Raw genomic sequence first — 27,426 nt, 5'->3', positions numbered from 1 at the left:
GGGGGGGGCGTGTATCAGTCAGCGCCTGCTGGTCTGGTCTTCACCCTAAATGAGCTACATGGGGCCATTCTGCTGTGCTGCCACTGCCTGCAGGAGGGGCCATAAATGTCTGGTGTGATGTGGAGGTCGAAAGCAGGGGCCTTGATGGCCTGACCCCCCCCCCCCCACTACCAAAACTGACTTCAGGGACAAAGAGTATAAGCTCTGTGGTGGGGAAAGGAGCCTGAGCTGGTGCAGCTGGTAGAGAGATACAAAACTAGATATAGTTGGACTCACACCAACAGTCAGCTCAGGCTGTGGAATCAGAGTTCTGGAGAGGGGGTGGAAGAGTTTTCCTGGGTGAGCGGTGCTGGGCAGGTGTGGGTTTAGTCATAGTCCCCCAGTTTGGCACCAGTACATTGGAGTTCACCCCGGTGAATGAGAGGTCACTTTCCTTCTGCTTCAGCCTTTGTGACTGTTGTCTGTGTACGCGCTGGACAGCAGTTCAGAGTATCCGGCCTTCTTGGGGATCTGGGGTGGGGGCTGAAAGGTGCCCCTTCTGGGAACTTCATTGTTCTGCTGAGAGGCTTTATACTTGTGGGTAATGATATTGTAGCCTGCAAGGGTGTGATTGGGAGGAATGGCCTGCCTGATCCGACCCAAGAGGTGCTCTGTTATTGGATTTCTCCGGAAGCCACAGTTTTTACATTTGTTTTGACTTGGCAGAGAATTTTGACCAAAGCGACGTACAAGTAAAACAAATAGCACAAATAGACATGCTGGCACATTTTGAATCATCTGCAGTAATTTGACAGCACAAACTAGGTAAACCTGATAGTAGAGAGTTTCTGTAGTCTAATCAGAAGATAACAAGAGCCTGGATTAGCCACTGAGTGACACACTCAGATAAGCAAGGCCTGATTTTCCTGATGTTATACAGGGTGAATCCACAAAATTGGGGGAGCACTCTTATGTGCTCGGCATAGGATAGCTTGTTATTTATCACTACCCCTAGGTAGGGCTGGTCAATTAATCACATTTTAATTTCAGTTACGATTTTGGCTTCCAACAATCATCAAAACAAAATAATCAAGATGAAATGATTATTGTGCTGCATTTTGTTTCGCAATGATATTCCTGTTTTACCTTCCGTTATAAATGCAGCGCACCCCTTTCTAACCACTTTTTATTTGTTATTATAATTATTTTAATTATATTTAGAGGTCAAGGTAATCCACCGTTAAAAAGACTATTTTTAAAAGTTCAATAAATGCATGATATTTGCGAATCGATGAGTGATTGTGTGAGTAATGAGTAATTACAATGAGTAATTGTGTTAATCGTCATCTCAGTATGGACCAAAATAATTGTGATTATGATTTTTGGCATAATTGAGGAGCCCTACATGTAGGCACTTGACAAACCCTGATTGCAGTGGCGCACTCAGAATTTTTTCATAGGAGAGGGCAGATTGGGCCGTTGAAAATCTTGGGGTGACACACCAAATCCCAAAGCCTTAACTGAATTTCAGGAATTTAAGCTGTTGTAGTATACGGACTAGTTTAAGATTGTCAGTATGAGAGTAGTTAATGTTACGAATTATCAGATGTGCATAGACTAATTCCAGTACAGTTAATATTTTGAGTTCCAAAACAATCCTGTTTAATTTTCTATCTGTAAAATACATGTTTGGTGATTATTTACTTTCACATTAATCATTGTGGAAAAATATACATTATTGATTTAATTGAATAGTATCTGATGTCAAAATTGATGCATTTTTTAATAAAGCTAGCTCATGATGTCATGAACATTTGTCAAGAAAATTTGGTCTTTGGTTTTTGAGTTGTTGAGATGATTACTTATGTGAAGTGTGTATCAAAACCACTGTTCCTTACAATGCTGTTAGCAGTAGCAGAATAGCATTTAGTGATCAATGCATGGTACAGGGTTATTTTTCATGACAACTACAGCTATTTTCAGAAGTAGCTCTGGAAATATTATTTAAATTGAAACATTTTAAATTAATATTAAAAATTAATAAAAAGACAATACGGCCAAAGTAACTGAAAAAAGTAGTAGTCGTAGGTAGTTTTAGCAACAGAAATTGGTATGCAGACAAATGACACCAGGACACGATAGGGCCATGGCTCAGTAATTAAATTTTTTAGTTATGTCATCAGATCTGTGACTATATGTCTTGGATGCTCAGGTGAAGAGAGGAGCTGAGCTGTCAGCTGATCACCATCTGGTGGTAATTTGAATCAGATGGCAGGAAACTTGCCAGGGGAATGGTACTTGCCTGACTGTATTGTGCCAAGTGTAAAGTTCGGTGGAGGGGGGACCTTGCACAAAGCAAGGTCCATAAGGACATGGATGAGCGAGTCTGGTGTGGAGGAACTTGCCTGGCCTGCACAGAGCCCTGACCTCAACCCAAAAGAACACCTTTGGGGTGAATAAGAGTGGAGACTGCAAGCCAGGCCTTCTCATCCAACATCAATGCCTGACCTCACGAATGCTCTATTAGAAGAATTTCAAAAATTCCCATAAACACACCCCTGAACCATGTGGACAGCCTTTCCAGAAGAATTGAAGTAGTTATAGCTGCAAAGGGTGGGCCAAATCCATATTAAAACCTATGTATTAAGAATGGGAGGTCATTAAAATTCACGTGTGTGTAAAGGCAGGTGTCCCAATACTTTTGGCAATATAATGTATCAAGTGTGCACTATAGTGGGGGAGTGTTTAGCAGAAGCCACTGTACAGGCAATCTTCAATTCACTTTTCCTACAGAACTTCTGCTACATTTTCAGAGAGGCTGGTGACAGCCAGATTGGGCTATATTCTTGGACTCTTGCTGAAGCAGCTATGTAAAGACTGTGGCCATAAGGTAGTTAGTGACTGTCGTGGCAGCAGCCCCTAAATCCAGTGGTGGACTCTCAGTCTAAAGAAGGAGGTTTTCCAATCTTGAAGGCAGTTGACAGGTACCAACTGGCTAAGCGGAGTACAGGTCTAGCAGTTACGGAAGTAAATACTCGGGTGTGGGAAGAGTTCAGTGAGTCCATGAAAAATGTCTTTCAGTTTCCTTGAAGAGATTCTGGCAAATGGTCAGGTGACTCAGGAGAGGGGAGCTGGCCTTTTCCCATGTTGTTTACAGGAATAGGGGCTGTTGACCTCCACTGGGGATATAGTCAGATGAGCACCTCCTGAATTTTACATCCTTGAAAGTAGTAGAGTAGGAAGACTTCAGAGGGGGATTTTTCCACCACCTCGGCTAAGGTCACTGAGATGAGTTTTGCCCTGAGTTCCTGAATACTCTTGATGTTGTTAGCTGACAAAACCTCTTCTATGTTGTGTGGAGGATGGGGACATTGCCTCTGAATTGACAGACTGAGGTGGTAAACCCAGTTATATATTTTTAAAAATGGGGACAAGAAGGTGTGTTCAGGTGGGTCGGACATCTGTCTAGAGTGCCTCCTGGATGCCTCCCTGGGGATGTGCTTCAAGCATGTCCAACTAAGAGGAGACCCCAGGATAGACCTAAGATGCTCAGATGGCCAGTGAATGGGCATCTCTTCTCAGAATGCTGCCCCTGCAACCCAGCCTGGATACATGGTGGAAAATGGATGCCTGATAGATTGAATATTTCAGTGTGGACAATTATTATGTTTGATATACCGTTTCACCTTCACTTCGTATCATTTTTCCCCCGATTCTGCAAAGTTGTGATTTCCTGTTCACTGTTACCATACCTGCCGCTTTTGTGCAGTGAGTTTAATGGAAATGGAAACAAAGGTGATTTTCTTACTCTTGAGTTGGGACAGACTAACTATGGTGACTTTCTGGGTTTCAGGCCACGTGGAAAACGAAGAGCAGTATACTCAGGCCCTTGAAAAGATAGGGGAAAATTACCTCACCAAAGATGATAACACCATGGGCTCAGCCTTCCTCAAGTTTGCCATTTTCACCAAGGAGCTTGCTGCCCTGTTCAAGAACCTGGTGAGGATCCGTCGACATGAACCATGTCTTTAACTTGACCTCATGGCTGTAAGCATTGTGACATTGTTGTGATGTATTTCTTAAGAACATAGCAATGAAAGTAAAAATGCAATTTTTCTTGATTTTCTGTTATTTCTAGTTTCAGAATATGAACAATATTATCACATTTCCCTTGGACAGTCTGTTGAAAGGAGATTTGAAAGAGGTGAAAGGGGTAAGCGTCTTTTGAATACCTCCTCTATCAGATACGCATTGTGAGATCAGAATGTTATATTTCATGAGGGTCTGTCAGAGTTCAACACATTATTGTGACAGATGCAAAAATAGATGCTAGGCAACATGAGCAGCTAGAATGTTATCTTTGCATTAGGAGATGTTTACCTGAATAGCAAAGCACCCCCCACTCAAAGTATGCTGACATCGGCACTGGTACCTCAGTAGGGGTTCAATGATTGATACCTGTCATAATCCTTCATTCAGAAAACAAGCTAATTTGGGTAAACATGGAAGAAACTACTACCTTTTTTATTATTTTGAAACAATGTTTCATGATTTTTTTTTTTGCATTTTATGACCAAATTCTGGAACCACCAGTGGTCCCTAAGTACAAACACTCCTCACTTAACAAACTACCTGTTTAACAACTGCCCGGACTTAACACCAGCTATCTGACAAGATAGTATTGTACGTCATATGAGAACTTTGGTCATGGGAAAAATCAGCGTATTCTATTCTATTCTGTTTGTTCTGTTTGTTCTGCTCACTGATTTATTTGGGTCGGTGACAGAAGGTTGTATATTGTTTTCTGTCATGACCCGGCTCGTCGGCTCCTCGTGTGTGCCACGCCCCCTGATTACCCGCGTGTGCGTCCCTGATTGTTTCCAGCCTTGTCTGATTACTTTGCTTAGTCTTGTCCTGTTTTAAGTCCTGGTCTTGCCTGTTACCCTTGTCCGTCATTGTGGATGATTGTTAGTCCCTGTCCGATGCTTCCTAGTCCCCGTTACTTTAATAAAACCCCGTTATTCCCCGTACCTGGTTTCCCTTGCCTGTTTCGCGCACGATCACTGTCTCCAGTATTTCCGGATCGTGACATTTTCAGTAATTGACTTTTATTTTGATATGCCATATCAGTTTACACTGAACTCGTGATCTACTTCAATTTTGATAAGTTGCCTTTAGTGTGATGCATATGCTTTGTATTGTGTAAACAGAGGACTTCGAGCAGCACATAGAGCACAAACGGGTGCATATTTAAAGGTTTTCCTGTGCCTTATACTTTTCTTACATCGCGAAAGCAATGGCTGTGTTTATTTTCTATGCCCTGTTTTAGTTTGGTAAAGTGCAAAAGGATGCTAACAGTGATTCACTGGATTGAAGTGATGCTCATTTGCGATACATGCCTATAAATGTTAACCTATCATTTATTTGTAATTTCATTGATGATTAGCATTAGCACTTACCAGCCAGCTTGTTGTAACTTTGCTATGCTAGATAAGAGATCTCCTAAGCCTTTAATGTGTTTTGTTTATTTCAATATAGGGTACATTACAGTGATGTATAGAAATGTTATAAATGGTGCAAAGGTGATATTTAAACATGGCTGACACAAACCCTTTACCGGTACAGTATGCTTGAAATATTGATAAGGGACGGCTCCTTGCTTATCGAACAATTTGCTTAATGACTAGCTGTTGGAACGGAACTCTGTCATTAAGTGAGGAATGTCTGTAATAAGTACAGGTTATGTGGAGAATGAAACTCAGCAGCACCTGATGTGTACAGTCAGCAGGATATATTACACACTTGACTCATTTTCATTTTTAATTTATATGACATTAAATTCACAAGCACTTAAGTGTAAAACGCGAATGATCTAGCCTCATGAAAAGAAAAAAGAAAAAAAAGTGAATATTGCGGTTGTGGCGGTTGCTTGTCATTCCCTGCGGTCGGCTTGTCAGTATCGCGGTATTGCAATATTGTGGTTATCGCGATAGCCCAAACTGCAGCTCCTGCTCCAATATTGCTTACACTTGCATTCTTTGGAAGCTCAGCCCAGTTCTACTTAAGCCTAGTTCACTCATTGACCACATGTATATTTGCAATGTGCCATTTGCCTGACATGTACGTCGCATAGGACACAAATCTGCTAAATATTTAAATGTAGATGGGTTTTGAGGGCACAGGATTTTCTGCTTTTTATACCAGGTTGCCATTATTTGATCAATTATTCAAATATGCACCTCCGCTGGGGATTCAGCTGATCATTCCCTGAAATGTAGCTCTTGAGGACCCGATTTAATAATTCAATGTCAAAAACATAGTTTCCTTTATAGACACACTCCCACCATGGAGACCTATGACCTACATGGTCATTGAGGGCTGCATAAAATGATCACCTACCTGCGTCACTCGCTTATCAAAACTATTGGACTACAGTTTAATAATCAAAACAGTATTGACATATGCTCCCTCTTTACTTCACAGGACCTCAGAAAGCCTTTCGACAAGTCCTGGAAAGATTATGAAACAAAACTGTAAGACTCTATCTCAACTTCTTCATAGTGCTTCCATTCAATCATCAAGTAGAATGCCCCAGAAGATACCTTACGGTCAACATCACTCAACATGAAGTGTTTTTCTGTCCTTCATACCTTTGTCCCAGCATTGTTTCACAGCCTGGACTATATTGGTCACATATATATGGGTTGACTATGCTGGTGGTGGTGCAGTTCCAAGATTGGCATGGACTTTGATGATTGAATGGAGGTAGAAACTCATCCAACATGTACATACCAAGTTATTTAAGATATGCGCAGTTCTGTAGGTAACCTCATACAGTATAACCATATCTCTTTGTCCCCAGTCTTTATTGACAGATTTATTATATGTGATAGAGTGATGCCTTTATATATATATTTAATATGTTGAAGTTGCCTTCAAGTCAAAGAGGTTGTGGCTGGAGGGAACAGAAAGTCAAAAGCTGAAAGAAACCATATTTCTAATGAGTGGAAGGTAGAGTCTAAGTGGTGTGTGGAACAGCCAGTAATCCATCATCTACAAGGCCAAGAATGACTGACCGACATCCTGTTAGGAAAGTGTCTGGTCTTGTATAGGCACTGGTGGTGTTTAAAAATATTTGCCGGACATTTTCCTTTGAGTTTATGTGCTGCTGTACATACATGTGTCTGCTATTTTTAATGTATAATGTGAAGCTTGTGTTATTGAGGACCTTGTATGCCCATTCAGAACCAAGCTTGAAAAGGAGAAGAAGGAACATGCCCGACAGCACGGCCTGATCCGATCGGAGATCAGTGGGGGGGAGATTGCCGAGGATATGGAAAAGGAGAGGCGCTATTTTCAGCTGCAGATGTGTGAGGTCTGGAATCACTTTGACTGTCAGCCTTGTGTCTGGACAGCACAGGGATGCCAAGATGTTCAGGATTGGTGAATTACCTGCCCAAAATATTACTCCTAATCATGTATATTTCTCTTGTTTTTTTTCAGTATCTCCTCAAAGTAAACGAAATAAAGGTCAAAAAGGGGGTGGACTTGCTACAGAATCTCATTAAATACTACCATGCCCAGTGCAAGTATGTCAAAGAATCTGTTTTCTCATGTCACGTGATGCTACCTGCATAGTCACATAGTTTCCTTTATGTGAAAGTAATTGTGCTTAACTTCCAGCTTCTTCCAAGACGGACTGAAGGTGGTCGACAGCCTTAAACCTACATTGGAGAGACTGACAACCGACTTGACGACAGTGAGATGAACTTTTGGTTTTCATAATCCCTCAGTGTTAATATTGTTAAAGTGCATAATGATAACCTGCAAATGTATGTGAATGGTTCACACTTGCGTTTAATGCTCCCTGCCCATATCCCATGGTCAGATCAAGCAGGCACAAGACGCAGAGAGGAAGGAGCTCTCCCAGCTACGTGATGTCCTGAAATCTTCGCTTCAGGTGGAGCAGAAGGAGGTGAGGGATTACAGTGCTACTTCCTTAAGATGTGTGGAAAATTGAAGGATGCATTGGAAGTAATCATCAGTCTCTGGGCTGAATGGCCCTTGGTAGGACTCCCAGGCACGGCAGAATTGTGGGTACAGCCTGCACCAGCTGCAAGGCAACAAGGATCATGGTACGGAGCGTAGCGGCACCCTCTACAAGAGGAGCGAGGGGTGAGTGTGCAGGACCCCCCCTGTGACCCTCCCCTCACTGCTAGCCTGATCAACCTGTTGTATCAGGGTATCCATCATTAGCTCGCTGTTTAATTTCATTAGTAAAACGGTGATCAGGCCAGTCATCTCTCCAGATAACATTCCACATTAGACACGGCACTGCCTGTGTGTCATTTGCCATGCAGACTTGTTTTCTCCCGTCTAGCATCAGGAAGGTATGGCAGAAGAGGAAGTGCTCCGTGAAGAATGGCTTCCTGACCATTTCTCACGGGACGGTATGTAAGCAGGCTGCATCGCTCGCATCCTCAAGGCGTCTTGCATAAATTGTCATGTGGTAAACTTCAGAAATTTCTACCTGTTTTATGGAGGACATAAAAACTGGAAGCACCACTTCATCACCACCCCCCACTCTATCACCTCCAGGCGAACAGACCACCAGCAAAGCTAAATCTGCTGACATGCCAGGTGAAGCGAAGTCCAGACGAGAAGAAATGCTTTGACCTCATATCCCGTAAGTCCTTCTGATTTATTTTTGCCTCAGGTTTCCAAGATCCAACCACAGAAAATAGTGCTAAATCAGTCCCAACTGATTATTTATCTTATGTACGGCACTGTGCATGACCTACCAGCATAGGAGGTAACTCCTTGGCATTAAAAATGTCTACTGATCTATCAGAAAACATGAGAACTTTCTCATATACTGTAGGTGCAGTTTGGAGTTTTCACCTCTCTCCTCGTCTTCTCATGCAGATGACCGGACGTATCACTTTCAAGCAGAGGAAGAGCAGGAGTGTGAAATGTAAGCAGGACTTAGAAGGAGCTGGACAAAGTGCCTTTGCATGTGTGAGCTGTGTACATACGCATCATATGTCTGTCTGTGTGGTTGGCCTGGTCTACATGTAAGAAGATGATCGATCATGCAAGAAGGAGATCCTGCTTGAATAGGTGTTGACCCCGAACTGACCTTTGCTCATCTTGCCTTCTGCAGATGGATCTCAGTCCTGCAGAACACTAAAGAGGAAGCTCTGAATGCTGCCTTCAAAGGTGACCAGGAAGTCGGAGAGAATAACATTGTGCAGGAGCTGACCAAGGCCATCCTGGGCGAGGTGATGAGGATGCCGGGGAACGATATCTGCTGTGACTGCGGAGCTGCCAGTAAGTGATGTGTGGCTCTGGGCTGGGGTACCAAAGTGATCTCCCTCTTTTTCTTCTAGCTCAGCCCAGCTAGTTGAGAAGGGGAGTACATGTAGGACACCCTGAACTTTGACATGTTCTAACACAAGCACAACAAGCAAAATGCAAACCCAGCATGAACACATCTGAGCGATGTGAGAAATTACAGAGGAAGCACTTTAATCTCTGTGAGGGTCCTTCAAGGTGTGACGTATTGTGATACAGAGCGAGAAAGACATGATTAAGTTAATCACTCAAGCCTTATTACTTTGAATGGCCAAATATGGACACCCTAAAGGACAACTCTAACTATTGGTACATTTCCTGTCATTGTAAATTCCAACCAAAATTACCAACCCAAAGTCAGTGTGCCTTACAACATCAACAAATAACTTCAATTTCAACTAACTAACAAATAGAGGTAGCTAACATGTCATTTCCACCAGGCCTCTTTACCATGCTTGTCCATGGCTTCCGATTTCAACTCGATATGTGTTCAGTCCGTTAGGAATTTCACAACTCTAGCTTGTTTGGTGATGTTCTGGATGAGTTTGAGGGGGGCCTGCAGTCTCATCAGATGCTGACTGAGGGAAATTTGGTTAAGCTTGGGGCTGTGGCTCTCCATCGGTGGATGATCCAGATGTTTTGGCCAATGGCTTGACTATGGCTTATCATACACTCAGTGGCAAGACTGATGTGATAACTGATTCTTGTGGAGTAGTGCAGTAGTCCTGCAAGTAAATCAAGATATTTTTAACAGCTTTGCATCACAGCTATGCCATTGAATGTAGTGTGTGTGGTGATGATGTTTTGTGTGTAACACCCTAACCCTTTCTGAAGCCTTGAAATTCTTGACATGAAAATTGTGAGCCGTTGTCTGTCCAGAGAGTGGCAGGAATCCCATGTCTACCGAGTTTCAGTTTTGATGGTGCTGTTCATCACCGCTTGGTGCAACTGGTGCTTTTGTCCTAACGTGCTGAGGCGTAGATAGAGATATGACTATGCAGAGCTCTTTGTGGGTGATGCCATCAAACAAAACAAGTTAACTTCTTGAACAAGCATGGGCACTTGACGCCTGTGAGCTGGCCAGCCTTGCAGAGTTATCCACTGATGCTTGCTCAGCTCTTCCTTCATGCACTGTTGTAGTTCAGTGTACTTCTGCTTGCTAACCGAGATAAAGCTGAGCATGGAGACACACTGTAGGTCAAACTCAGTCACAGAAGTGGCCAAATTAAAAACTTGGGTTGAATTTTAGGGCCAAACCAGGTCAATATTTATTGAAAATCAGTCTTAAATTGACCATGTTTAGTCAGATGTATTATGACGAATTATTTATATAGAACTTAACTTGTCCCAAGACTTCTTAGAATTCAGAACAAACTGAGCTTATAGATTAAACAAATGACAGATCACATTATAAATAAAACGCAGATCAGTAGCGTTCATTTTTTGTCTTCCTCTCAATAAGCAATTTTTCACTAAATCGTTTCCAATGAAAATGTTTTAATCGCAGGCACCCAAGCATTATAGGACAATTCTGTAGTTGCACTATGTACAGTCTTTTTTTATTCATAAACTATTGCTGTTATAGTTACAATGCATAAAGTGAAATTTCTTTCCATTTTTACTGTTATTCATCTTCATGTGCTAATGTACCGCATTATGTAAATTATACTCAATTTATATGTAAATTATACACAAACTGTGACATTCCACCACTAATGTCATACCATTCATTACGGTAAAATTACCTCACCTCAGGGTCCACTATGATGCCCCTGTCGCTCTTCTGCAGCCTGTCTCTCTCACAAACACATTCTGACTTTCCGAAAAGAAACACAACACGCATAACACAGCAACTTGGAGATCTTCTCCTGGACACCCATAGAAGTAAATACAGCGGACGTATTGATTTTTTTTTCTTTAGCATTAAATGGGAATTTCTGCCAGCACTGTTTATGAAGTAAATAACTCAGAGTTTTTGGAAACTGTGTAAAGTGTTTTCCAAACAAATGCCAGGTCTGGTCCTGTTTTCTAACCGGCTTCTTGCTTATTCTTACGCCCTAATAACAAACGTAGTGGGATGAGAATTGACTGACAAAAATGCTCTATCCCGCCGCATTATCAGTGTTTCTATCTGTATTGTGCTATTAACTAACCAGTTTAGTTGCAGTTTGCACAATCAAATAAAATAATCTTTATGAAAATAAATTTGCAATTTATGATGAAATCCCACCATTTCACAATTTTTTTTTTTATTATTGATTCACTGTTGGTTTTGACAGAAGGTCTTCCATAAGTTAAGTTTACTTGGAAAGCCATGCAGTGCTTTTCTGCTCGCCCGTTTTCTCTTTGCTTGCAGGTCTGTGAGTGTCCCCCCATCCCCCCCTAAATGTACACCTATGGTCTGAGTATGTCAAAGAAGAGGCGAGAGGGGGAGGTGGCTTGAAGGCCTTGATTGATGTGCCAACATCTATGTGTCTATCGCTATGCAATCTGGGATTTGTAGTGCCAGTGATGTGCGCCATACACCGGCAGGCCAGTTCTGATAGACATAAAATATTATCGCGTAGGCTGGATACAGTTGTACCTTGGGCAGTATTTTCACACCCCTGCTCTCGGCCATCAGTCTCTGGCATATGTTCCAGAAGCTGTGTTCTGGAAAGCACGTCTAGCAGGTCCATATCCTTTACACTCCTGTACCTTATTGACAAACTGTACCACTAAAGTAAAGACCCATTCTTTGGACACAGCACGGGTGTGGAAAGGAGTTACCATTTTAAGATCTTCAAGAGGCTTACGGTTAATGTACACAGTGACATGCTTCCCAGATATGTAGTTCTGGAACTTGATGCAAGTGAGAACAATAAAGTGTATTTCCTTCTCAAGCTGTGCACCAAATGAGGCGTTTGTTGAGGTTTAACCTGAAGTTATACGTTGTGGCTTTCTTAACCACCTTGCTGAGGTTAGAGTACTGTGGACAGACAATAACAATGTCATCCGTCATACTAATGGCTTTGCATGTTTCTGCCACAAACTTGATGCTAAACGATAGCTGAAGCCATCTGTCTCTGTTGTTCTGCATGTTGAAGGTTGTCAGAAAAGGTGCTTCTTCAAGTTTTATTTATCTCTGTTGTGTTGCATATAGGGTGGAAGTCTCTAACCAATAGATGGGAGTCACTACACCCTTTGCATTTGGATTGATTTTAATTGTGTATTTACCATTTGCTTATTTTTTTCCTTAGTCTAATATAACCAGCAAATTTATCCAGCCCTTTAGGAAGATTGTTTTTCTCAACTTCAGCCCCATTTAGCGTCTTGTGTGTATCTCTTCCCTGCTCTCTGATCCATGTGTCTAAGCATGCTTCTTGCTGGTGATTTCAGAGAACAGCCCGTTGAACATGAACTTAACATGACTTAGGAAACAGTTAAACTCTACGTGTAAACTGGCAGTGCCCCAGTCGATTTTGAGGTGTTCAATCTGTGAGGATGCCGTAGTTGAAGTACCTGTGTTTGTCTGACTTCTGATAAGTTATGTACTGTTATACAAAATGAGGCACTAGTGATTAGGCTAATCAGCTATACCTTACTGTCTTGAACAGTGAACTGAAACACTTAACACAATGCAGTCAAATATGTCAGCACATTGCACATAAAGCACATAAAACATGGCTATTGCTTTGTTTTTCCTCTGTCCCAGATCCCACATGGCTGTCCACAAACCTGGGTATCCTGACATGCATTGAGTGTTCAGGAATCCACCGGGAGCTCGGTGTCCACTACTCCAGGATTCAGTCCCTCACACTGGATGTTCTTGGAACATCTGAACTTCTGGTGAGTGCCATTTGGGCAGGGTTCTCAAACGGAACCTGGTATGAAGGAGCATAATGATTACAGTGCAAATAAATATCTAGGACGTGGTGTTGTACACTTTCATTCTACTTCCTGTGGTTACCTATTTAGCTGAAGCAGACACCAGTGTAATGAGCAGCCTGCCGATTAAAACAGGCCTGACATTCTGCTATTTCTGTCCCCCTCCCCCCCACCCCGTGTTCAGCTGGCTAAGAACGTAGGCAACTCTGGCTTCAATGAGATCATGGAGGCCTGCCCATCAAAAGAAGGTGTGCTGAAGCCCAATCCCAGCAGTGACATGTGAGTGACAGGACGCAGTGCCCCTCCCCCAACACCACTCCCTCTGGGCTTCCTGTGGACCTCGGCTTTGCCCCCTTCAGCACACTTAAGGCCCAGCATGCTGAGATACTACATACTCTGGTGAAGTATGTCGACATAAGGGTCAAAGTGTGCAAGTGTATCTGAAGAGCCTAAGTGCATGGCAAGTTCTTGAAACAAATGGGACACAATTGATATCTGAAGAGGTAAACAAGAGACACTGTGTCATTTGTGTTACTTGTGTTAGGGGTTGTCCTTCACTATAGCCTGTTCTATGTAAACATTTTTAAAACAGTTTTACACTTAAATTTAAACTTCTTGTTGGCATGTTAGGATCTGATAAGCTGGCAGACTTCGTCATGTTCAATGTAAACATTAGTCATCACTTATGCTGTGCATTATGGTCTATATACTTAAAGACCTGTGTGGTTTTTGCAGAAGTGTGGTTAAAGAGCATGTCATATGCTCTGTAATTGAATTATTTGAGGAATGGGACAGCCTTGAATACTCGAATGAATGAATGAATGAGTACACAAAGTGTGGTGGTGTGTAAGTGTAGACTAAGGGAAAATGGGGAAAAAGGCCTAGTCTCCCACTCATAAACCCTACACTTATACTATATAGACAAAAGTACTGGGACATCTGGCCATTATATCCACAGGAGCTTGTATGACATCCCATTCTAAATCCATAGGCATCAATATGGTATTGCTCCCTACTTTGCAGCTATAACTGCTACCACACTTTTGGGAGGATTTTCCACAAGATTTTGGAGGGTGTCTGTGGGAATTTTTGCCCATTCATCCAGAAGAACATTTGTGAGGTCAGGCACTGATGTTGGACGTGAAGGCCTGGCTCACAATCTCCGTTCTAATTCATCCCAAAAGTGTTCGATAAGGTTGAGGTCAGGGCTCTTTGTGGGCCAGTCAAGTTCATCCACACCAAACTCACCTAACCATGTCTTTATGAAATTCGCTTTGTGCACTGGGGCACAGTCATGCTGAAACAGGAAAGGCCCTTCCTTCCCCAAACTGTTCCCACAAAGAAGGAAGCATAGAATTGTCCAAAATGTTTTGGTATGCTAAAGCATTAAAACTCTCCCTCACTGACACTAAGGGGCCTAGCCCGGCCCTTGAAAAACAACCCCATACCATTATCCCCCTCCTCCACCAAACTTTACAGTTAGCAAAATGCAGTCAGGCAGGTAATGTTCTCCTGGCATCTGCCAAACCCAGACTCGTCCATCAGACTGCCTGACAAAAAAGCATGATTCGTCACTCTGAACAACATGTTTCTTCTAGAGTCCAGTGGCAGCATATTTTAAACCACTCTATCCAACATTTGCCATAGTACTTGATGTGGGACTTGCATGCAACTGCTCTGCCAAGTAAGCCCATTCCGTGACGCTTTCAGTGTGCAATATTTGTGCTGGGAATAATACCAGAGGAACTTTAGATCTCTGCAGTTAAGTCAACAAACAGAGTGTTGGTGACTTTTACACACAATGAGCCTCAGCGCTCGGCGAAAACACTCCGTTACTTTACATGGTCTGCCGCTTCGTGGCTGAGTTTCTGTTGTTCCTAAATGCTTCCACTTTGCAGTAATACCACTTACAGCTGATTGGGGAAAATCTAGCAGAGAAGAAATGTCACAAAGTAACCTGTTGCAAAAGTGGCATCCGATGACGTTACCATGCTTGAATTCGAGCTCTTCACAATGACCCATTCTTTCATACATGATTGTAAACCTGACTGCATGGCTATGTGCTTGATTTTATACACCTGTGGCGATGGGCCTGAATGAAACTCCTGAATTGAATGAGAGGTTTTTCTGATGTTTCCTATGAATGAGCCGATGACCGATCTGTAATTCACTGCAGTGCACATGCTTTAAGTTCTTGGTTATTTGCACTGGAGACGCCCTAAACTTGGACAATATTTGCTCTCACACTCATTATATATATTGAATAGTCTGTGAAGCTTGTTGCCTGATTGGTGCTCACCCGGACACTTAGGCTAATTTTGTTAAGGTGGATGTCCTACACAGACATTTACAATTGCTAAGCAACCCCTTGCTTTGGCAATCTCCTTGTAATACTTTTTTGATCTTGTTTGTACAATCAGGCGTGTGCACACCTGTTTGTGTTTGTGTCATATGTTCTGGCTTCCAGCATCTGTGATCAGTATAGCGTGTCTGTATTCTCTCTAACAGGCAGATGCGGAAGGACTACATCACAGCCAAGTACACAGAGAAGGCTTTTGTGCGCAGGAAGTACCCCGACACAGCATCCAGGCTGCTTGCCCTGTGCAGAGCAGTAAAAGAGCATGACATCTTCTCCGTCATCCAGCTGTACGGTGAGGGGGTGGACCTGATGGAGGCCCTGCCGCTCGCCAATGAGCATGTGAGTATAATGATCTATCACTTAGTTCATTTTCATAGACCAGTTTTCACAAGCAGGGCGCAACATAAGTGGTCCAGTAAAAAACGTTTGTTGGGCAAGTTGATTGGCCAGTCACTGGCCCGTTTGGCCAATGATGGTGTTTCTGCCAGTCACAGGCATGACGAAGCATGTGGAAGGTAAGTAACTCAGCTGGCTAATGTGTGTTAGTGTAACTTTGCCTATAAATGATGGTAAGCACAACTGTGTCATAGGGTGTCGTAGGGTGACCACCTAATCCATCTCACGAGGGACACATGAGTTACGACAGGGTATGTAAAAAAAAAAAAAGGAGTTCACTTAAATAGAGTTCTTGCTGTGTGCTGATTGGTCAGTCTCCTATAATCATGCATGTGTCACTAACGTTAATGTGAAACAGCTGGATGAGTCTTTCAGTGAAGGAAACAAACCAGTCAAAGCACAAGAGGAACTGAACTATGTAGGGAAGCACAAGCGCCTTTCAGTTTTAAAGTGGTTTGTAAAATCCGAAGTAGCTCACTGTGTCCCTCCTGACAGAGATTCGGTGGTCAGCCAGCCAGCTAGCAATCAAGCCTCTTTCTGTAGCCAAGCTATGCTGTAGAGTAGCTAGCTAGCTAATTTATGAGACTGTTTAAAGTTTTGTATCCGTTGCACTGCAAATACAAAATAAAGGAAGTTCTTACAAGACCATACTCTCCATATCCATTAGTGCTTTATGACACTTGTCTGTTATTGTTTTTACCCATAATGACATGCGATCCAATATCCAGTCCTCATGTTCATACTGCAGAAGAAGAGCAGCTTGGGCTGCCATTGCCATGCTTGGTACTCTGCTTTACTGCTGTATTGTGAATATATTGTGTTTCTCTGGAAATGGTTGCCTTTTACTTCATATCTACCACCTGCCAGTCCAGTTTACCCATGTGCTATGTGTACATGCACAGAATAAGCAGATGGAAGTAATAATCATTTTGAATTTGTTTACATGCATTTGAATGAACAGATTCCTATTCAGTAACCTGAATTTTCATGACACGTTTTATAATCAGACTGAGGAAAGTTTGAGTGAGTGTCGTTTCCTCTTTCACAAGCCTTGTGACTGGTGTAGGTACAATCAAAGAAAACATTTGAGTAAAACAAGTGGAGGGGACACAAGTAACAAGTAACTTAGTAACTCAGTTACCAATCAAGGTCACATCATGAACAAATTTGGTACCTGCATGAACTCTTTGATTAATGATGAACAAACGAACATGGATTCACTATGTAACTAACATTTGTTTTCTGGTTAATTAATAGATTAAGTAAGCGTGTACTACATAATTTGTGCACCCCCCCCCCCCCAAGTAAAATGTTACCAACATTTCTTAACATTTTGACTTTGGAATCCACAATCATGCACCCTAGTGAACTTATGTTAAAGTTTGCACAAGATGCATAGTCCAGAAATTTCAATGAAAGGTTGGATTTTTCTCATTTTTTCAGTGTGACAAAAAGCTGCTTCACCAAAAGGTGGATTTTTTTCTAACCTTTTTACAAGGGGTGACAATAATTATGGAGGGCAGGGCACTGTACATAATTGATGAATTAACAATTTTATGGAAAAATGTTTTATTTTTATTTTTTTCGCCGTGCCAGTAAAAATATTCAAGGGGCCAGTAAAACTCTGATCTACTGGCTAGGAGGGTCAGGGGGGGAAAATGACACTGACAAGTATATGGTCACTGACAAGTATTAGCATCCTGTTAAGTGTGTCACCTGCCGTGTGCTGTATGCTTTGTGCTATACCCCCCCCAACATGCCTGTACTCGATAAACACTGAATGAATTATGGATGGATGAATAGATGGATGTGTTTTCACCAGTGTTTGAAGTGGGGGAAAAACAGGTGACGGTACTCCCCTTGTTATTTAGTACCAGGTGACGGTACTCCCCTTGTTATTTAGTACCAGGTGACGGTACTCCCCTTGTTATTTAGTACCAGGTGCCGGTACTCCCCTTGTTATTTAGTACCAGGTGACGGTACTCCCCTTGTTATTTAGTACCAGGTGACGGTACTCCCCTTGTTATTTAGTACCAGGTGACGGTACTCCCCTTGTTATTTAGTACCAGGTGACGGTACTCCCCTAATTATTTAGTACCAGGTGCCGGTACTCCCCTTGTTATTGGTTCAGTACCAGATGCACCTCATTCTCACCTCTGTGTGTCTCAAAGCAGAAGCAGGGATGCACAGAAACTAAGTAAGTCCTATGTATTGTATGCAAGTAACAAGAAGCTGCTGGTGCCTGGGCATCTGAGATCTGGGTCAGTATTGTGTCTGTGCTGGACAAGTCTTCACATCTGCTCTCCCATGTAATATCAAGTTAAGGAGGGGTGATAAGGTGTGGTGATGAGTTTACTGCATAAGGTAAAACGTAGGCGATGTCAGGACACCAGCCCAGCGAGCAGGGGCAGCCTAATGCCCCCATGTCTTACCTCGTTCCCCCACTACACGCTTCCAGGAGCCAGGAGAAACGGCGCTTCACTTTGCCGTCCGGCTGGCAGACCGGACCTCCCTGCACGTTGTGGACTTCCTGGCTCAGAACAGGCAAGTGGGTCTTAGCTGAGACAAACTGCTCCAAGCCGGGGGGGTTGCAGATGACACGGTAAGAGAGGGAATGGTGAGGCGTTTCTGTGAAACTCAAAGGATGACTCGTGTTTCAGGGAAAAGTGCATCCCTCAGACTGAGAAGCTTTTGAGATATTAGTCGGTCTCACCATCACTCACATATTATGGGTGAAAATTCTCTTTCCTAAGTACCAGGTTCAAGTGTATACCTGGGACATTTCTTTAACTATGCCCCTGCTGGCACTGCAGCCCTAGACCATAGCTTATGCTCTGTTCTGTTATAGATGACTTAGAGCTTGGAACAATGTAATGTGGGTTGAGGTGTGATGGGCCTGAGCTTCTGAGGGCCTTATCAGGTTCTCCAGCTATGACCACCATGTCACTCCTGCAACGTCTGACCCACAGCGGCAACCTGGACAAGCAGACGGCCAAAGGCAGCACAGCCATGCATTACTGCTGCCTCACCGACAACAGCGAGTGCCTCAAACTGCTGCTCAGGGGCAAAGCCGTCACGGACATCGGTGAGAACCGACGACGCCACCAGGAAGCCGCTCTGATGAAATTACCCAGCGTTTCCACTAGATTCTGCTGCAGCTGGCAACGTAGACCATAAACTATAGACCCACCCTCCCTTTCAGGAATCACAGAGCTCCACCTTGTGTGTGACCATGGTAACCGTGCTCTATCTGTGTCTGTCTCTGTACAGCTAATGAGGCTGGAGAGACTCCTATGGACATCGCCAAGCGGCTGCGGCATGAACAGTGCGTGGAGCTGGTGAGCACCTCTCCTTTCAAAATCAGGACAGGGCAGGGGAGGCCCTGGCAGAGCTCAGGTTCACCGGGCTGGTCTGTACTGGAGGCCCACTGATGCTCCAAGGGCCCAATGTCCCCAGCGTGAAGAGTGGCATGGACACTTATGGGGGAAATGGTTGGCTGACTCTTTCCTTCATTTGTCATCCTAAACTGGCAGCTGAACCGGTCACTGGCTGGGAAGTTCAACGCCCATGTGCACGTGGAGTACGAGTGGCGCCTGAAGCATGAGGACCTGGATGAGAGCGACGAGGATCTGGAGGAGAAGGTGCTGCCTGTTACCCACCCTGCTACCCACCAGGGGGTACAACCCCCCCCCCCTGTTTAATGCCTACTCTGGAGCCCCACTACCTCACTACACTACGTTAACGTCCATATATTATACCACGATAGAGCTCGTAATTTTCCCAAGCTCAACACATCCCTGGGTCAGTAAGAAGAGGCTTGCATTTCACTTCTTTAACCATTTACAGTCTTTGTATGACATAACCACATTTGTTAAAACCAGTGGATTTTTTTTGGGAAGTGGAAAGGCGCACACATTTGTAAAGTACTCCTTTTACTGTGTAAGCCTTTTGTTAAGGGATATGTCAGACATACAAAACACTCTTACCTGAAAAGGGTTATGACTTTATTTCTTCTCATCACTATTAATAATTATAATAATAATAAAAACACGCTCGGGGTTATGGGCCTTGCTCTAAGGATCACAGACGTGGTTATTCGGCAGAGGCCAGGGTGAAACCAGGCTGAGCCACACACTGCCCCCTGGCTGGATAGCTGGAAGCCTGGAGTATGAAAATGAGAAAAAATGGATCAATGTTATGATGTCATTCGATGAAGACTATGATTGCTTGACCCTGGGACACGTTGTTTTTGGGATAAACAGGAACTCTTCCTGTTGTATACAGTATTTTGGTGATATTTTCAAAAGCAACATTATTCCAGTGTCTTGATGAGGGATTCCTCCATTTTAAATTTTGAAATGGGGGGGGGGGGGGGTTCACCCACGTGAAATTTTGCTGAACAAAAATACCACGGTATAGCCAAAGTACCACTGGATCTGTGCCTTAAATTCCTTCATGTCAAGTGGGCTTTTGACATGATAAATTCTGTAGCTTCCCATGACAAATTTTGCTGAACATCTATTGGACTACTACTGATAAACTGCTGAGTGGGGGTAGATGAAGTTTGAAAAAGACCCATAAAAGCCACCCTTTTTGTCCTTTGTTGCCACCTTGCACTGCTGTTTTGGGGTGAACGAAAACAGGTATATATTTTCATATTTACAATATTTTTGTGAAGTGGTAGTAAGATCTATCAAAAGATCAAAAATCGTAATCCTTTCCATCTTCGCTGGGTTTGGCAGACGCCATCTTTTACAGACACCCTTCGCTTTGCTGCCACTAAGCAGTATTGCTTCAATTTTGGTGCAATCTGGTCAAATTTGATTCTATTCAGGTTGTCCTCCATGTAATATGTTTGGAAAAAGATCTGTAAAATACTTTTTGAGTTAGCACACGGGATCAATTGTCTGTTCTGTGCAGCCGATCCTGCCAAGGCGGGAGGACCGTCCATTCCTCTCCGTGATGCCAGGCCCAGGCCCTGGTTCCGGCCCCATTCAGCCCCAGCTGGCCTCTCTGGCCCGAGATGCTGCCAGCCTGGTCCGGGACAAGCAGAGGGGATTCATCCCCAGCATCATCAATGAGACCTATGGCACCTACATGGACTCCCCTCCCCCGCCACCTCCCCCTCCCCCCAACTTTCCTGTTCCCCCGCTGCCCTCTCGACCCACAATCAAAGGTGAGGACCCCATTACTTCTTATCCCTTTCACAGCTCACAATGATAACCAACACAATGGATTGTAACAGAATCACATCAGTAGTGATGGCCAAATGAGGCTTCATGAATACTTTGCTGTATTTTTTGACGCCACTAGATGGTGCTCTTGATTTACTTTTGGGCATGCTTTGAGCCCTTTTTTTGAACAAAGAGCACCATCTAGTGGGCTCACCAAGTACAGCAAACGCTTCCTGAAGCTTCATTTGGCCGTCACTATATAACAGCTGGTTAAGTTTCTCCCTGTGTGTGTAAGTGAACTTCAGCCTCCTCCTGCAGAATAACAGGATGCAGTGTAGCTGGCTGTACATCAGTGTATCGCACTCTAAGCTGGACTACATGCCTCTGTGATTTTCCTGTGTCTTGTGTGCGACATGTATGGATGATGGATGGATAACTTAAGACATCTTAAAAATGATCAAGTCATTATTACAATTAAGGTTTTCTCATATTTATGATGATATGATAATATTTTACTCTTCATTGCCTTCATATATGGAATTCAGAGCGGACATGCATCGTTTTTTTCTTTTTCTTACTGTTTCATCGAGATCACAATTTGTTTTCACCCATGATGTACGTGTCATCGTCATGGACCAATGCGTTCAGTTTCACTTTTTATCATGGACTGTCACAAGCAGAGCAGAAATAGCAGTATGTCTGTCAGTGCTATACAATAATCATATTCGTGTTCACTTGCGAAAATAACCAAATCACAGCTTTGAATTAATTTTCCCATAATTGTTACCGTGAGAAAATTGAGCTGTTAAAGAATTCCAATTTTTCATCAGTAATCAAGAGGACATAATTACAGACTGCTAGGTAATGTTTACTACTCACTAGACTTCTCTTAGGAAGGTAACGGAAGTAATGGACAGAAACACTACATAAGAGTAAGATTATTAAGATTATAGGGTGCAAAGAGGGAGTTTATTCGACATCATAGTCCTGGGTGCTGATGCTGCGGTGGGCACAGTGAAGCAGGCAATTACGGAAGGCATCTACGTCACCGCATCAGGAAAACAAAAGCTGTGATCTCGAGACAAAATCAGTGATGAGTTCCTCTCTGGATTACCGCATTCAGACACCATCCAGAACCTTCCACTTTTTCCAGCCTTTGTGTTGTAGCCTATTACAAAATGGATCAAACCAACTAATCTTTGCCATCAATTTACACACTATACCCCAAAATGACAAAATGAACCCATATTTCTATTTCTTACTGCCAATTAAATGTCATTTTAAATAATGGGCAACTGACTAATATAAAATAAATGCCGATCCTCCTGTGTAATGTTACTGCTCAGTAACGCTCGCACACAATGTCTGCCCTGGCTGGGCTGTGAGCTGTAACCCTGTTTTCTGTCATCAGTCCCATTACCTGGATTTATTGGTGTGGTACCCACCATTGGTGGAGGAGGGTGGAAGCCAGGGCCAGGGGATACGGAGGCGGTGGGCAGCCAGAGGACCAGCTCTGAGCAGGCCGGTCCTGCCCCCACCTCGCTTGGTGAGTACTGCCTCCCCACCAGCTCCAGACGGCCAGCATCCACTGCTCTGCATGGCCCAGAATATTGTGACTGTTTTTATGGATATAAGCCCAACCCAAGGTTTAGCCAGAGGATCTTAAAGTATTACCTATTAATGCAGACAGCTCCATAGTTTCATTGGCTCAGTTCATTCTTTTACCTCGTATTTCATCTTGCACGCAAAGGAGATTGCATGTTTAAATTACAATAACTTAAAAAAAACCCTTCATGTCCCTCCAGTTGTGCCTCCATCAATCCAGATAGGACCACCAGCGCTTCCAGTTCTTCCACCAGTACCACCATCATTACCACCATCAGTGCCAACCCCACCCATGCCTCCACCACCACCTCTTCCTCCAGTCAAACCTGCTTTGCTTCCACCCTCAAGAAAGCCTACCCTGGTGCCAGGCCTGCCCCCTGGGAGAACTGCAGTACCTAAATCCCCCTCTAGGTGACACTAGTGAGACTTGCTTATGCTATTGTTGGCATTGGGAGCCTCAGCTTCACAGATAGACTCACCTTGTGTGTTTGTGTTTGTGATTTCAGCATGGATAATACTTTTCCAAAGTTGCCCACAACCAAGCCTGTGTCACCGAAGAGACCAGGTAACCAGAGTGAAACTTGCTGTACTGCACTTATCTGTGGGACTCATCTACACTGAATATCTTTTCTCTAACTGCTTGTTTTACAGTAGTAGCATTTTTGACAGGACTTTGAAAAGCTGGTAGGATGAGTCAGAGCTTATAATGTTTCAGATATCTCACTATAAACAAGTCAAACAAAAGAAAAACAGAAATATTGGTGTCTTTTATATCCTTTCTCAACACAGAAATGGTAAGTTTCAGGGATTTCAGGTAGCATATAGGTTCCAGGCACGTCTCACAGGGCAGAGGCCCACGGGGCAGGCCCAGGACAGCTCTTTTCCAAAAGGAGTCTTTGGTCATGGAAGGAGAGGGCTTTTTGGTATGTTGCCAGCTCAACAGGACAAGCAGTGCAGAGATGAGATGAAACTGTTTCAGTGTAGGAGTTGAGCCATTGCCTTTCTTAAGACTAAAATGATCTTCCATATTCCACAACATAGCAATTTAACTAGTGAGGACATGTTCTGGTGAAGCCACCTGGGGGCGCCAATAGGCACGTGCCACACAGTCGATCTCTTGACCCTGTTCCTGTAAACATGCTTCCTGTGTTCCCTGTCTCTTAACATTCCTGTCACCTCCTCTGTTTAAGCAGGCAAAGGAGCATCCAGCTCCCCACTGGATGCCTCTGAACAGACCCCACCCCCACCTCCCGTACCCAGGCCGACCTACCTAGTAAGTCACCATTGGTCAGAGGCCTTCAGAATTGGTCCGGGGAGGGGGGTGTACAAAGGATGCAAGATGTGCAATTTTATAGGTTATTGTCAAAACAAAAAGCAGAATGCACCAATGTATCACTCCTGCTTTTACAGCACTGAACCTTCATCCTCAGACTAGAGTCTGATGAGCCAGATTGACAAGCTTTATTCAGAAGCCCAAAATGAAGCCTTGGTATCTCACCAGTGAAGCACAGTGGTGCTCAGATTATGCCTTTCAGAAGAAGAGCGCCTCCTACAGGGCGGTGTGTTCATTATCCATTTTTGCATGTCAGAAACAGAAACCCAAGCGCGTAAAGGCCATATACAACTGCAGAGCCGACAACCCAGACGAGCTGACCTTCTCCGAGGGAGAGGTGATTGTGGTCGAAGGGGAGGAGGACCAAGAGTGGTGGGTGAGTGTCTGGGATCAGCGGCACTTCCTGTCATTAAGTAGCCCTTTTGTATGTAGGATATTTGTCAGCAGCAAAACCATTTATTATTGTTAAATTGAGGTTTAGTGAGAGGGAGGTGGTGCAGCTCCGGTTACCTTACGCTCTCAGAATCCCCCCTGAGCAGACTACCTGTCATCTGACGTTCCAGGTCGGCCATGTGGAGAACGACCCGAAGCGGAGGGGCGTGTTTCCTGTGACCTTCGTACACTTCATCACGGACTGACTGACACACATCAGTCAAGGGGCAGGATTTGGTGGGGGAACTGTACTCTAATAAGTCTGCACAGTTTGTGTGTGTGTGTGTGTGTGTGTGTGTGTGTGTGTGCGTGCATTTATATGTTTGTGTGTTTGTGCTTCTGCAACTTTCACTTCTCTTCCTGCAAAGTTACATACAGCTGAGAACTTTTTTTCCCAAAGGTTTTAAAAAGCAGCAAAAGTTTATGCTAAAATGAAATTTTGCAAGGAAAATATAATTTCGTATCAGTGCTGAATCTGAATTACAGTGACATAGGGAAAAATACAGCTGGATACAGGAATGCGTGAGAAGGTGTGAATGTTTCATTATTTCTCTCTGAGAATCACCCAGCACGGTGAACATGGCAGGTCCACATTTCCCTTTGGCTTTAATGAAAGTAATGATTCATTAATTTCCATGAATCTGCCATAGAAAAATTCTTTCAGACAGTTTTTGTACAGTTTTTAACAGTTTACCTTTTATATTATACTGTTATTTTGTGTGTTTAGTTCCAGTTCTGGGAAAAGCCATAAGATTTTTATATGAGAATATTCTCCACTTGTCCCATTACGTTCCAACTGGGAAATCCTGCTGAAGCCCATTATCTAAATGCAAGTTGTTCTGCTAACACGTGTATGGCCGGTAGATGGACTGCTGGAATACTCACCAGTTATTCAGTATTGACACACTCTAGGCCACTCATTTACTAGCTGAATGAACGAGTCTAACTTCACATTAACGCACTCTGACACAGTAAATGAGCCTGAGACCGGCTCATTAGCACTGGGTAACTCTGACTGATGCAGGGTCCTTACCGCAGCCCCTCTGCACCTTCTGTAGTGGTGGTCAACTCAAGGAAGGACATCCCGTCATGGCCAGGAGCAACAGGGATGCATCTGAGGACGAGAGGGGACCATTCTTAGTATCACTGCTGAAGGCAGATGGGACTGGCTCTCTCAGAAAAGGTTCTGTGGACCTTAATCTCCAACACTGCCTGACAGACTCTTACCACATATATGCAGCAGATTGCTGCAGTGTCAGGGGTCCACATGTCAACAAGTAACAGGTGCCAAGTTGGTGAGAAATCTTAATATGAGATCCTAATAATGAATAATTGGTATGGTGTTTTGAAAGCTATGTACATTTTATATTTAAGTAGTTTGTGTATTGACTGCTCCCTGTGATGGGTTATTCCCTGCATTGCATTCTGGGATAGACTCTGCACCACTGCGATCCCCAAACAGGACAAGCGGGTACAGAAAATATATGGATAGATAGTATGCATGATCTAGAATTTACCCTTTGGTGCGGAGATGCATTTAGATGAAACATGGCTGTTTTTACTGTCCCTTTGTGTTGCTTAGTCAAAGTCCTGTAAATATCTTCACTTTTTAAAACATGAACATAGTGGGACCCCCAGATCCACGGTTTCAGTTATCTGCAGTTTACCGTGGTCCAAAAAGTTTCAAGCCATGCACCATACACATATAGGCTGTAAGCCAGTAAGTACTCATAATAGCTAAGATATTTTTAAACAAATTATTCTCATTAGAGGTTATATACAGGTACATGATACAATATTTTTCATTGTAAAGTGTGTAACAACAGCCTATGTTTTTTCATTGATCCTTTGTTGTTTCAGGAGTATAAAACGCATGATTTTCACTGCTGCATCCCTTGATACATGATATTTTTTAATTGCTATACTGACTCTTGAGAATTAGGCTAAAACGTCAGAATCCCTTTCATTTGAGAGAGTACAGTACTGTACTATGCAATGTACTTTACCAACAGTAAATACAGTAATAATGTCTTACTGTGTATAAATTATCAAACTTTACCATAAGTAAATACACTGCAATCATGTTCTATATCGGGTTTGGAAATGGTTCGCTATTATCCACGGTTTTCACTATCCGTAGTAGGTCTTGCAACGTATCACCCACGGATACTGGGGAGCTAATATATTGTTACTTTGGCCTGACACAAGAAGGAAACCCAATAATAATAAACTGTAAAATATGTGGGGAGATTAAGGTACTGCGATTTGTACATGAATATGGGAAACTGAAACCAGAAAAAAATGCATCATTGTTAATAAACATTGTCCTGTTTAATAATGATTGAGAATTGTGTTTCGTCTGACATGCTGATATTTGTGTATAAAAATACATTTAACATAACAGTTTTTTTTCTTTCAGTAATTTTTAATCCGGGTTCTCACTGCCCGGCACAAACACACAGCATTACTACACCCAGCGAGTCAGGGATATATAGAGGCTAAAAGTACACAACACACCTAGAACATTTCCCACACAGAATATGCGTAGCCTTTGTCAATTTGCTTCTGCATTATGCCAAAGTAAAATACGTCACAGTACAGAGCATCCGGTGCAGTGGAAAGCGCCCTCATGTTTTACACTTTACATTAGGTTAGAATGGCTGTCCGTTTTGAACGGTGGTAAGTTTAAGATCTCATTCTTGCATTAGAATACATACCCTTTAAAATTTCTCTTCTGGTACTGTAATATGGCGTCATATGTTTTAAATCTATTACACACTAAGAACTGAACTGAAGCTTGACTTTTACAAAGTAATACCGCAAATTAAATCGCAATATGTCAGAAAAATCGCAATTATATATTTTCCCCCATTGTTCAGCCCTATATACTGTATATGAAGTGTAAATTCCATACTGAGTGAGGGCTA

The 27,426-nt window shown here is 43.1% G+C and overlaps 1 protein-coding gene across 3 annotated transcripts in view; it reads left to right on the top strand.

Annotated features, from left to right (window-relative positions):
- The window catches only part of asap2b (ArfGAP with SH3 domain, ankyrin repeat and PH domain 2b), a 42,240-nt gene extending 15,400 nt beyond the window's left edge, over positions 1-26,840 (top strand). The window contains exons 3-29 of one of the 3 annotated variants that reach the window (XM_048984823.1): positions 3,833-3,978; positions 4,118-4,192; positions 6,463-6,512; positions 7,225-7,354; positions 7,483-7,568; positions 7,663-7,738; positions 7,868-7,954; positions 8,051-8,154; positions 8,360-8,429; positions 8,578-8,665; positions 8,905-8,953; positions 9,143-9,309; positions 13,028-13,161; positions 13,385-13,479; positions 15,709-15,898; positions 18,414-18,499; positions 18,925-19,040; positions 19,226-19,293; positions 19,489-19,596; positions 20,876-21,131; positions 22,541-22,675; positions 22,935-23,145; positions 23,241-23,299; positions 23,925-24,007; positions 24,324-24,443; positions 24,631-24,736; positions 25,558-26,840. In XM_048984823.1, the coding sequence (XP_048840780.1) occupies positions 3,833-3,978; positions 4,118-4,192; positions 6,463-6,512; positions 7,225-7,354; positions 7,483-7,568; positions 7,663-7,738; positions 7,868-7,954; positions 8,051-8,154; positions 8,360-8,429; positions 8,578-8,665; positions 8,905-8,953; positions 9,143-9,309; positions 13,028-13,161; positions 13,385-13,479; positions 15,709-15,898; positions 18,414-18,499; positions 18,925-19,040; positions 19,226-19,293; positions 19,489-19,596; positions 20,876-21,131; positions 22,541-22,675; positions 22,935-23,145; positions 23,241-23,299; positions 23,925-24,007; positions 24,324-24,443; positions 24,631-24,705 (2,864 nt within the window). In that variant the 3' untranslated portion in view covers positions 24,706-24,736; positions 25,558-26,840. Of the gene's footprint in view, positions 1-3,832; positions 3,979-4,117; positions 4,193-6,462; positions 6,513-7,224; positions 7,355-7,482; positions 7,569-7,662; positions 7,739-7,867; positions 7,955-8,050; positions 8,155-8,359; positions 8,430-8,577; positions 8,666-8,904; positions 8,954-9,142; positions 9,310-13,027; positions 13,162-13,384; positions 13,480-15,708; positions 15,899-18,413; positions 18,500-18,924; positions 19,041-19,225; positions 19,294-19,488; positions 19,597-20,875; positions 21,132-22,540; positions 22,676-22,934; positions 23,146-23,240; positions 23,300-23,924; positions 24,008-24,323; positions 24,444-24,630 lie in introns of all 3 variants that reach the window. The other 2 variants (XM_048984824.1, XM_048984822.1) reach the window with 2 other exon arrangements.
- Positions 26,841-27,426: the final 586 nt, after the last annotated feature.

Source organism: Brienomyrus brachyistius, chromosome 19, assembly GCF_023856365.1.
Source record: "Brienomyrus brachyistius isolate T26 chromosome 19, BBRACH_0.4, whole genome shotgun sequence".
NCBI classification, from domain to species: domain Eukaryota; kingdom Metazoa; phylum Chordata; class Actinopteri; order Osteoglossiformes; family Mormyridae; genus Brienomyrus; species Brienomyrus brachyistius.
This window is presented reverse-complemented; position numbering and strand designations above follow the sequence as displayed.